At 39.3% G+C, this 12,479-nt stretch overlaps 1 protein-coding gene across 1 annotated transcript in view; it reads left to right on the forward strand.

Annotated features, from left to right (window-relative positions):
• Positions 1 to 10,101, forward strand: part of CYP46A1 (cytochrome P450 family 46 subfamily A member 1) — a 28,377-nt gene extending 18,276 nt beyond the window's left edge. Inside the window, 7 exon segments of the mRNA XM_034418455.3 lie at positions 1,194 to 1,237; positions 1,239 to 1,267; positions 3,172 to 3,256; positions 5,611 to 5,721; positions 6,796 to 6,884; positions 7,861 to 7,927; positions 9,862 to 10,101. Of these exon segments, the coding sequence (XP_034274346.2) occupies positions 1,194 to 1,237; positions 1,239 to 1,267; positions 3,172 to 3,256; positions 5,611 to 5,721; positions 6,796 to 6,884; positions 7,861 to 7,927; positions 9,862 to 10,014 (578 nt within the window). The 3' untranslated portion in view covers positions 10,015 to 10,101.
• The last annotated feature ends 2,378 nt before the right edge of the window (positions 10,102 to 12,479 follow it).

A 12,479-nucleotide genomic window follows, 5' to 3' on the forward strand; every position in this document is an offset into this window, starting at 1 on the left:
AGGTACAACTAAGTTGCTCCACAATGTCTCTATCTTACTACGGAGAAAGCACAATGTGGAAGCCTCAGTTAATCAAAACTACTGACTGACTGAGGTAAAATCTTTTATTTATTCAGAATAAAAGAAAAATTAATGATGAGCTTACAAATTACAAACCCCCACAACTTTAACTTTAGACTCTCTACTGTTGACCTCACCCCAACCCTAAGAGGTCTCTAAGGAGTGTGCATAAACGCACCAACATGCCTACTATCCAGTGGTGGGTTGCTTCCGGTTCTGTCTGGTTCTATAGAACCGTTAGTAAAATTGACGGGAGGCTCTGGCCACCCACCCAGGTGTCATAAGCCCCGTTGTGAACCGGTAGTAAAGATAAGTAGAACCTACTCCTGCTACCGTCCCTGTCCTAATGTCCCCATTTATTCATATCCATTTCATATATTCATAATCATGTTTATACTTGTATCTGTAATCTTATATATGCTTGACAAAATAAATAAATAAATGTAATAAAAAATTTAAAGATGCAAAAATATTATAAAGACATTTTTGAAATACTGGAAAATAAAAAAAGTGAAAATAGAATAGAATAGAATAGAATAGAATAGAATAGAATAGAATAGAATAGAATAGAATAGTTGGAAGGGACCTTGGAGGTCTTCTAGTCCAACCCCCCTGCTTAGGCAAAAAACCCTATACCATTTCAGACAAACGGTTGTCCAATCTCTTCTTTAAAACTTCCAGTGTTGGAGCATTTACAACTTCTGGAGGCAAGTTGTTCCACTGATTAATTTTTTTTCACTGCCAGGAAATTTCTCCTTAGTTCTAAGTTGCTTCTGTCCTTGATTAGTTTCCACCCATTGCTTCTTGTCCTACCCTCAGGCTCTTTGGAGAACAGGATTTTCTTTAGTCACATATGGTAAATATTGATTTATAAAGTTGGACATGTATAGTTATATTTTTAAAGAGTCAGGGCTAGTCGTGGTTCTTTGCCTTTGAGTCAGTTTTTAATCTTAACACAACTTTAACACGATTTTTGGGGTAAGAGATTGTGTTATTAATGTCATAAACTAACCATGCCTGGCAATAGTGGTGTCATTCCACTGGAAATGTTTTAAATTGGAGTACTCTTATAATTTGATTACTTTTAAGCTATACCTGTATTTTTTCAGTTAATAAATTATTATTTTCCGTAGGTCACGAGACCACTGCCAATCAATTATCTTTTACTATCATGGAATCTATCACGGCACCCAGAAATAGTTACAAAGTAGGTATGCTGTTGTACTGTTTATTTTTCTGAACTTATATATGATTGTATTTCTTCCCAGGCTGAAGGTTTTTTTAAAAAGGTTTGGAGCCAATTCAGACTGCCTTTTGGCTCGTTTAGAATCCCATACTCCTTTCATCCTACACATGCTTTGCTTTCTGATTGTTGTGATTTGTTGGAAATTGATTCTATTTGGAAAGACATAGTCTTCAACAGCAACAGACTTATTGGATACGTAACTATGTGGAAGGATGAACTGCCCTGGAGCATAAAAAATGTTACATGAAACTGTCAGTTGTTTTTTTCCCTCCTCTGTGAAGGTCTGATGTCAGGTAGGCATATAAAATTGACTATCTGGGCTACTGCATTTTCAGAGATAGAACAAAAAGGGGGGAAAGTTAAAACTCCTTAGAATCACCTGCAATCTGGTATGCAGATTTTGAAACTATAAGAAGCCAAAAAAGATAGACAGTAAAAAAGGGGAGGTATTTATGTTTGGTAGCAGGTGAGTGTGTGCACGCGCACTACATTTGTGTGAGTGGCATGCATGCTTCTCAGCTGCTCACACAGAACCATCCTCTGTCCCCCTTGCCGGTCTGCAAAGCCAGAAACATTGAGGAACTCTGCTCTAGAGCAGCTAAATCCACAGAAATTGCAGAGCAGAGAGATTGGAGAAGAAGGGGTTATAAGAGAGTAAGCAGGCACATAATGTATAATGGAGTCAGGACTGCTGATGCCACCATGTTCCTTTCAATGTGTATCTTCCATTGTGTACCTGCTTACTCTCTTGCAATCCCTGCCTCTTCAGTGAATGTAGATAGAAACATTGGCTTCTTGCCACTTATGCCAGTGCCAGAAGAAGCATTCCACAAGACCCAACAATGCTGGGCCAGGGTTTATCCTTCCATGCTGCCATCGCATCAGTCTAACCTGACATCAGGCTTCTCTCTTGTACCACCTACACATTCAACAACTCACTCACATACAGACAAGCATAGTGCGGGCTACATCCACTCTGGGATAGTACACACCATCCATCCGCATACATGTATGTATATGTGTGTATCTGCCAATCCTAGGAGACTATAAAGTGATCTTATATAGATGATCATACACACCACACACATATATGTATACACACACACATATACACATACACACACACACTAGCTGCCAATCCCAGCAGACTATAAAGTAAAGGAAAAGGTATGCGAATATGTAAATCTGATTTCTGTACTTTTTGGTTGGTGTATGTACACATAGTCCTTGACATAAAGCAGATCATCCTCGTGATCAACTCAATTTTGCAACCTTTTTTTCGTGATGGATATTAATTAAACGCTGCAGTTACAAAGTGACTGCCATGGTCATTTAGTGAACACCACAGTTGTTAAGCAAAGTAATGGTTTGCTATGGGCACAGTTTTGCCAAAAACCAGAAGCGAATCCATCATAAAATGCGGCCATATGACCATGGGAGGCTGCAAACGGCTGTAAAGATGTCCCAGTTGCCCAGTGCCCAAAGCTTAGTCGTGTGACCACTGGGGGGCCCTGACCATCAGAATTTAGAATCTGGGTCATAAGTAGCCCCGAGGTAGATGTTTGGCTTTGTTCTTATGCATTCCTACTCTCTTGACAATCTGTATGGGAGCACAGAACTATGAAGGTAATTAACTTTTGAATCTTGAAAGTGGGTGGTACATATGCAGGTATTTATTTATTCACTTGCCTACTTACTGTATGTGTAACTCACCCCAATCATGAGACTCCAGGTTATATACAACAATGAAAACAAATAGTGCCATTATAAATGACTGCGAGTCTCATCAAATAAAGCATTATCCACATTCACAATTAGTCAATGGGTTTTGGCTAAGCCACGGTTCTTCTGCCATTGCATTTTAGACTTCAGGCTGAAGTCGATGAAACTATTGGTGTGAAGAGGGACGTTGCCTACGAAGATCTGAGGAAACTGGAATATTTATCACAGGTACACTTGAATAATAAACCTAGAGTTAGTCCAAGATTTTGACCCCACCTTTTATCCCGCTTCTATCCTGATAGTAAGAGTGATAAATTAGTTTCTGAAAAAAATCTGGAAAAATGGCCCTTGGCATCATTAAATGCCATGACAAAGACATGCTGGGATTTTGATGCTGTGTAATCTCTGTAAGAACAAGTGAAATCTTTGCATCCAGTGCTCATCTTTAAAACAATAAGTACATTGTTTTTGCTTAGAATTTTAGGTATATGTTGCATTGGGACATTATTTTTATGATTATTATTTAGAGTTAATATAAGTGCCCACTCCAGTGCACCCTGGGCAGCTTACCAAAAACATTGTAGTAAATTAAAACAATTAAGAACATAAAACAAAACAAGATAGCCTGGACCAAAAATAACCTTTAAAGCAAAGCACAACGATTCCTTCACCTCTAAACACATTTACCCTAGACCTAGGACCACAATTTTCAGGACTTTATGGAAATCCAGAGAAAGGATAGCTTTTTTGGGGGGGGGAGGGGGGAGATGCTATTCAGAGGAAGAGAAGGCTCTCTTCCTAGGTTCTGTAAGGTTCTGTTTACCAGGGGGAACCCTGAGCACACCCACTTCAAATGTGCCAAATGGGCCGAAACAGTAGGAGTAGGGCAGTTCTTAGTAAAGACTTCATCACTGCTATGTATAGAATTCAAAAAAGTATTACAATGCAGTAATTTATGATTATGTTATAATTGTAACTAGCATATTCATTTCATATGGGCAATGGATACACTTGCCATTCATCTTCTGCTTCTTTTCTCTTTACTTGGCTCTGATAATTCAGAAATAGAAGGCAAATTCTATATATATTTTTTTTAAATTGAAAACTAGACTGAGAGACTGGAAAGCATCAGTCATGTCTTTCAAAAGGCTGGTTTTATTTCTATGATCATCTGGTTAGGAAGCAGGTTGCTCGGTGCAGCAGCTCTTAAAGTAGAGAGGAAATAAGAAGGTGATAGCAGCCTAAATAGAAAAGAAATGTTTTCGTATTATTTATTGATAAATATATATCCCACCTTTATTTGTGCGGCTCAGGTAGTGCGAGTAATGCTCCTGCCTTCAATTTCCCTACAACAACCACCCTGTGAAATGAGTTGGCGTGAGAGAGGAGCCAGCCTTTATGTCTCAGGGAGGTCTAGAGTTCTCAGTCTCTTCAATCCCAGTCCAGCACCTTGACCACTGCACTAAATTGGCTCTCTGACATATTGCTTATGTCCAAGGATCCTAAACTGCCTGAAGGATGCTCCCACATTTCAGGCTTAGAAGGCCTCAGTGGACAATCATGGCAGCAAATGAAACTTCTTTACACAGCTAGTTAAGGGATGATATTTTTGATCAGCTAAGAATAATTCTGCAACATGATGACATGGCTTTTCCATGGCACATGTGTTGATAATCCATTTTAGTCCTCATCTGCTTTAGAATCTACCATCTGATGCAGCATGTAAAAAAAACAAACCCTTGTCAGACTTCGATGCTATCTCAAAATAAATGAATTTCCAAACTGCCAATCTTTAAGGAAATCTTTTCTTTAATTGAGCACAGCCACCGGATCATGTCTCGATGCGGACAAGACTGACCTTTTGCCCCCCAATCCCTCCCTTTCCGATCCCCAAATCTCTGCTTCTCATTGGCTATCTTCCAAGTCATTCTTCAGCCTTCTTGTCTCGTCATTTCCCAGGAATGTCTACCCCCTTCATTTCCACGACAACCCGACTTCAAAGGGATTTAGCAGGCAAAAGTTCAGAGCTTATCTCTCTCTCTCCTCTGCTCTCTATGCCAGCGTCGAAGCGCTGACATCCCTGATTATTCAACTCACACCGTTTTTAAGAAAAGATTCTTCCAAATGGCTTCCCCATTGATTTTGCTTATTGGAAGCTAGCAATGAAGGTTGCAAATGGTGATTATGTGACTGCAGGACCCTGGGATATAATAGTGATCAGGTTACCAAGCACTCAAATCACAATCACAAGACCACAGTGATGCTATCATGGCTGCAACTATGATGATTGGTCGTTAAATTCCCCTTGTTCTGTGCCATCGTAACTTCAAATGGCTGCTAAACAAGTGGACATTATGTGAGAACTACGTGTACCTACTTTCCAGAACTGCGTGTATATCATTTAATGTGTTTCTGTAGGATGATGGCTTTAATTCTTGTAATTTTGCATGATTCCATTTACTGAATTTTAATAATCTGGCCTTCAGGTTATTTTTAGTGAAAAGCGGGCAAACAGTTGAGATATATAATCTTTATGCAATATCATACCAACTATTAAAAGAAAAGCTGGCTCTTACTTACAGGTCCTCAAAGAAATCCTACGGTTATACCCACCAGTTCCAGGCACTATGCGCTGGACAGAGAAGAAAAATGTAATTGAAGGAATTGACATTCCAGCAAACACCACCCTATTTGTGAGTCTGTGCAGTCTTCTGTCATATATTCCACTTGAATGATAAAGAGTAGAAAGGAAATGTTATAAATAGATGACTGGTCAGTTGTCCATTAATGTCATAAATGAATTTTATATCTAGATTAGGCTCAAATCCATAGTGTTGGAAGCGGATTTTAGAATGTTGAATCCAGCTCATGGCTTACTGACGGGATGGTTGTTTAGCCATCTTTGAAAACATCTAGTGAAAGGGAGGCTATAACTGCTCTGGAATATTGATTCCACAGCTGAACTGCCTCACTGCTGAATTTTTTTCCCAACATTCAATTGGAATCTCCCTTCCTATAACGCAAACCCATGTCCTACATTCTGTAGAGGACAACCTTGACTTTTTCATTGTAACTTCCTTTCACCGTGAAGGGCCATGATGGCGCAGTTGTTAGAATGCAGTATTGCAGGCTAATTCTGCTGACTGCCAGCAGTTCGATTCTGACCGGTTGACTCAGCCTTCCATTCTTCCGAGGTTGGTAAAATGAGGACCCAGATTGTTGGAGGCAATATGCTGTCGCTTAGGGAGTGCTGCAAAGCACTATGAAGTAGTGTATAAGTGTTATTACTATTGTTTTCAGATTGAATACTGTGATTTATTTGTGAGTTTATTTATTTATACACACTCACAGACAGACAGACATATAGAGTTTCTAAGGATAAGATAATCACATAATCCTGAAATCAAAATAGCAGGAAGGATTTGTTTAATGCTAGCCCAAAGAGAACAAGCATTAGAAATTTATTTTATTTTATTTATTTATTTAGTTTGTCAAACATGTACAAGATAACAGGTATAAGTATAAACATGGACATGAACACAGGAAATGAATACAAATAAATGGGGATAGTAGGACAGGGACGGTAGGCATGCTGTTGCACTTATGCACGCCCCCTTTACAGACCTCTTAGGAATGGGGTGAGGTCCTAATTTAAATTTAATTTTTAAATTCATTAAAATATGAATTTGCCCGTACCTGTGAACAGCCCCAGTTATTTTCAGGTGGCTTTATATTTATCTCTGCCAATGTCTCTCTTCCCTTGATAGTTCAGTACCTATATCATGGGACGCATGGATAGATACTTCAAGGATGCTCTGACCTTTGATCCTGATCGATTTAGCAAAGGCAAATCAAGGTGACCTCTGTGTTTAAAATCTTTTAATCACAATATTTGAAGGGTTGCAAAATTATCAGAAACTTTTGTATACACATCTAATTATTTTCAGAGTCAAGCAGAAAATACCATAAACCTTCTGCTGCAAAAGAGGGGATTTTCAAATAGGTTGCTCTAACTTTCTCCAGTAAACATACCTTTCCTGCATAAGTAATAAGAGTCGTCATTTGTTTAATGTAATCACTTGATGCTGTCTCCTGGAGCGTGATGAAGCCTTGTCCAGTATATAGGAAGGCATGTACAAATCTTTTGGAATAGTAGGATCATTTGGTGATAGTGTGTGCCTTTTACGCCAAGTGTTCCACATCTCAATTATGAATGACATTGGGATGTATGCTATACTGCAGCAGTCCCCAACCTTTGCTGCTTGATGGCCTGGTGTGGGGGAGAGGGGAACCGGGCCACTTGAGAGGCGGGCTGGCGCACAGCACACACATGGCACATGCACATACATGCGCAGCTCAATTTGTGCAAGTTGAGCTGTGTGCACATGTACATGTGTGCTGGCCTGCCACAAATAGGCCACACCCCAGGGGTTGGGAAACCCTCTTTACTAGTTATTTAAGGATTACTGATGGAAATTAGTTTGCGGGGGCCCTGCTCATATCTTAAAATAAGGAGTAAATATCAGTATTGACAACATTCTGACACATACTAACATAATGTGTTAGTCATTTCCTAAAACTGCAAATTAAGCTGCTGTTAAAAGCGAGGTACTAGATTACAAAATTAGTTTGTAATCCTAATGACTATGCAGTGCTTTATTCGAGAAATAAAAAAATGTAAATATGTTTATCCTCACTGTGTAGAAAGCACAAATAATAGTATTCGTAAAAAATGAAGATGTGCTCTATAAAACAACATTTCTAAACAGTTGTAGTATTTTAGGTGAATAGCAGAACCTAAACAATTTTCTGTTTCATGTGGTTTCTTCTAGACCTTATTTTTCCTATTTTCCATTTTCGCTGGGACCTCGTTCATGTATTGGACAGTTATTGGCTGAGGTGAGTAAGATACCTGCGTTAAGAATGTCTACTCCAGTACTAGTATTTGTTCCTTTTAAAAGAGAGGTAGAGAACTTGCATATGCTCCTGATCCATTCTTCCAGTCTCTAGCGCAGGGGTCCCCAGCTTGTGGACCATGGCCCATTAGTTGTTGTGGCCCGTCAGCGGCCTGTGCAGATTGTAGCTGATTCCGACAACGAGGAGGCTGGTGTGATGCACCAGCAGCCTGTGCAGCTGGCGCTCGAGTTTGACAGTGAGGAGGCTGGAGAAGATGTGGTGCCAAAGGCAGGGATTCAGCCAGGGCCTTCAAAACCTCCAGAAGCTCCTTTAAGTGAAGAGGACGAAGAGGAGGAGCCTCTTCTCAATGCACGGGCGCGCAGAGCTGCCAAAAGGCAGGAGTGGCTCCTCAGGAGGAGGTCTCCTCGAGAGTAAGGCTTGGGGCTAATTGGCCACTCCCTTAGCCTATTTAAGGAGGAATGCCGCTTGCAGTAAATTGTAGGGAACAACTTTAGTTCAGTCTCCTTCGCGTCTGGATTCTCTGCAAAACTGCTTCTGGGCTTTCTGCCAACTAGTAAGACTGTGATTACCTTATCTTAGAATTCTGGTAGGCTGTTAAGACAGTTTATTAACAGCCTTTGATTGATAAAGACTGAGTTATTTGAGTAAAATAAGTTTTGTATAGAATTTGTGCTGCGTTCTTTGGGGTCCGTAGCTGGGGCAGAACACTAGTGGACCGTGAGGGGTTTGCAACCAGGTCATGGAAACAGCCGGCAAGCACACAAATGCGCACACGCACATGCATCCTCACTTGTGTGAGCAGCAGGTGAGCGAGTGCACACGCACTCCCATTTGTGTAAGCGGCATGCACTCTTGCCAGCCACTGATGCAGAACATCCCCTCTCCCCCCTGCCGGTCCGCAAAGCCAGAAACATCTACTCTAAAGTAGCTAGATCCACAGAAATCGCAGAGATTGGAGGAGGCATTATAAAAGAATAAGCACATAGTGGGCTGTTTGTATCATGGAGTCAGGACTGCTGATGCCACCACGTTCCTTTCAATGTATGTCTTCCATTGTGTGCCTGCTTACTCTCTTGCAATTCCTGCCTCTTCAGTGAATGTAGATAAAAACATTGGCTTCTTGCTAATTATGCTAGTGCCAGGAGAAGCATTCCAGAGTGGTGGAGTGGAGAAGCTGAAGTGAAATATTTAGGAGGCAAAGAAAAACTGAAAGTGTAAAACTTATTAGTCATCAGTTGTCAGCAGCTGCCAGCTAGATACCTCAGCATTTAGGGTACCATTTCCAGGAGAGTGGAGAAAAGGAAAGCAGTCACCAGTTATGACTACTAAATGAGGACTACAGGTGCTAACACTGGTGTGCTTTCCCCCATTCCCCAAGTACTGTATTCCTTTTAAAGAAACAAAGGGAATGTGAATGAACTGGGTTCTAAAAAATTAAGAGTCATTGTCAATATCTATTTCAATTTTCTGTGAATCTCAATCTCTGTTTTGAATGGACCTAATCATTGAAGCTTGGATTACAGTTACTCTTGGAATCCTTTTTTTTTTCCCTAAGCCTCTTCCTCATGCCCAGATTAACATACATCTCTTCAGTTTTTGAATTGTTTTTTTTAAAAAACTTCACATGTAATGAAAAATTATGAAAGAGGTCAAAATCTAAAAAGTATTTATTTGATAAATAAAAGACTGGAAGATTAGAGCAGGCGTTGAAGTCTGTGACATTCCAGATGTTGGTTAAACTCCTTGCAGTCCTCATCAACATGGCCAACAGTAAGGGGTAGAGGAAGCTCTCATCCCTGGGATAACGATCAGTCCCTGAATGAAGAAGTCAAAATATGTGTGGGTGGGTGTATTTTTAAAGAAATATTAAACCTTTCTTCTAATTTTGTTTTGTTTTCTTTTTGTTTTCATGCAAGATGGAAGTTAAAGTGCTGATGGCCAAATTTCTGCAGAGGTTTGAATTTGAGCTGGCTCCACCACAGAGTTTTAAAATTCTAGATACGGGATCCTTGAGGCCACTTGATGGTGTAACATGCAGATTGAAACCACGGCAGCAGTTTAATTTTTAAAAAGAGCAAATGTTGTCATTTGGCATTTATGTTCACAATATCTTTTAAACTGAACCAGGGTATATTAAAGAGCATTTCAAGCAGCAATTGAATGGCTGGTTATGACATTTACATTCGGGTTCACCTGACTACTTTATATTCTAAAGTAGTTGATTCTCTGTAGCTTGATCAGTTATCTGATCCTGTCACTGCTGCTGTTTCAATTGCTCTCTTCCCGTGGGACAAATGCACAAGACTGCCTACATGCAAGAGATTAGACAAATAGATGCTTAGAATTAGACTTGGAAAATACCTTGGACATCATCTAGACCAGCGGTCACCAACTTTGGTGATTTTGGTGGTCCGCAGAAAAATTATTTGCATTTTTTATATTGCACTAAATCCTCAATCTACGGCCCCTGAGCCGGATACATGCAATGAACGTTTGTGTTGCTGCAGAGAGTCTCCCCCTTCAGTTGAATATTGATAAAATTAAACAATGGGTGATTAGAAAATGAAAGAATATATTTTAATGTAAGCATGTGCATTAATAGTAGAATCACATGAAGTGGATGATTGGAAAGAACATGAATAGATTTACTCTATATGTTTAAATGATTGTGATTGATACTAGAAGTGTGCATTGAAACACTGAACAATGAAAGAATGAAAGATGAAACTTTAATATAAATAGATGTGAAGAGCTAAATAAGGGAGTTATGAATAACAAAGCAGATGAAAGATGAAAGATAGAAAAGAAATATTCTTTGAATATTACAGTGAAATAGAAAAAAGTTAAAATAGAGTTAGAAATAAGGGGAATAATAGTATATATTAATATAACAAGATATATTAATATATCTTTAATATAATATATATATATATTATATCATATATTATATATTAATATATATAATAAGATATAGAAAAGAAGGTTCTACATTTAGGCAAGAAAAACAAAATGCACAGGTATAGTATATGTGGTAGCTCGCTCAGTAGTAGTAATTGTGAGAGGGATCTTGGAGTCCTAGTGGACAACCATTTAAATATGAGCCAGCAATATGCAGCAGCTGCCAAAAAAGCCAACACATTCTAGGCTGCATAAACAGAGGGATAGAATCAAGATCACGTGAAGTGTTAATAACATTTTATAATGCCTTGGTAAGGCCACACTTGGAATACTGCGTTCAGTTTTGGTCACCACGATGTAAAAAAGATGTGGAGACTCTAGAAAGAGTGCAGAGAAGAGCAACAAAGATGATTAGGGGACTGGAGGCTAAAACATATGAAAAACAGTTGCAGGAACTGGGTATGTCTAGTTTTTTTTCTTTTTTAAAAAATTTGATTTATATGCCGCCCTTCTCCGGCGACTCAGGGCAGCTTACAATCTGCTAAGCAATAGCCTTCATCCTTTTGTATATTTATACAAAGTCAGCTTATTGCCTCCACAACTGGGTCCTCAATTTACCTACCTTAGAAAGGATGGAAATCAACCTTGAGCCTGGCGAGATTCGAACTTGCAGTAATTGCAGGCAGCTGGTCTTAATAACAGGGGGCTTTATACCACTATACTACCAAGGCTCTTTAATGAAGTAGTTTAATGAAAAGAAGGACTAGGGGAGACATGATAGCAGTGTTCCAATATCTCAGGGGTTGCCACAAAGAAGAGGGAGCCAAGCTATTCTCCAAACACCTGAGGGTAGAACAAGAAGCAATGGGTGGAAACTAATCAAGGAGAGAAGCAACTTAGAACTAAGGAGAAATTTCCTGAGAGAACAATTAATCAGTGGAACAACTTGCCTCTAGAAGTTGTGAATGCTCCAACACTGGATGTTTTAAAGAAGAGATTGGATAACAACTTGTCTGAAGTGATGTAGGGTTTCCTGCCTAGGCAGGGGGTTGGATTAGAAGACCTCCAAGGTCCCTTCCAACTCTCTTATTCTTTAATATATGTAATAATTATATTCTACAGTATATGTAATAATAAGAGGGAGGTTTAGAAATTGAAGGGCAGTAGTGTTAGGTATGTTTAAACAATACGAAACAATGAAAATGAAATGTAATAACAGAGTAATTATATGTCTATTTGCATCAAAATGTATGATACCCAGGTATTGCACTATTCGTCCATTGATATAAATAATATAAAATAAAAAACTTGAATTAAAAAAAAGGAGAGAGTGTCCTTTTTTTAAGGTTAGACTGTCAGAAGTGGGCTGGAGGGATAAGGGTATCTGGTGGAAGTTTAGGAATGAAGCAGTGGTCATACAGAAGCAAGTGGCACAGAGGGAGGTAACCATTCTGGGACAGATGGTGGTTAATAGACTACTCAAAAACAATACCTGCAAAGTATCCTTTGAACTGGGGCTTCTGAGATGTGGAATCTAATATTAGCTGCCGGGTTGACTGCCTGTTCCGAGGGGAGACTCCTCAATTTCAGTAACTAAAAAAGCTATTATACAATACTTTTATTTTTTACATTTATT

The sequence above is a fragment of the Pantherophis guttatus genome, chromosome 1, assembly GCF_059756535.1.
Source record: "Pantherophis guttatus breed Tessera chromosome 1, ASM5975653v1, whole genome shotgun sequence".
NCBI lineage: Eukaryota > Metazoa > Chordata > Lepidosauria > Squamata > Colubridae > Pantherophis > Pantherophis guttatus.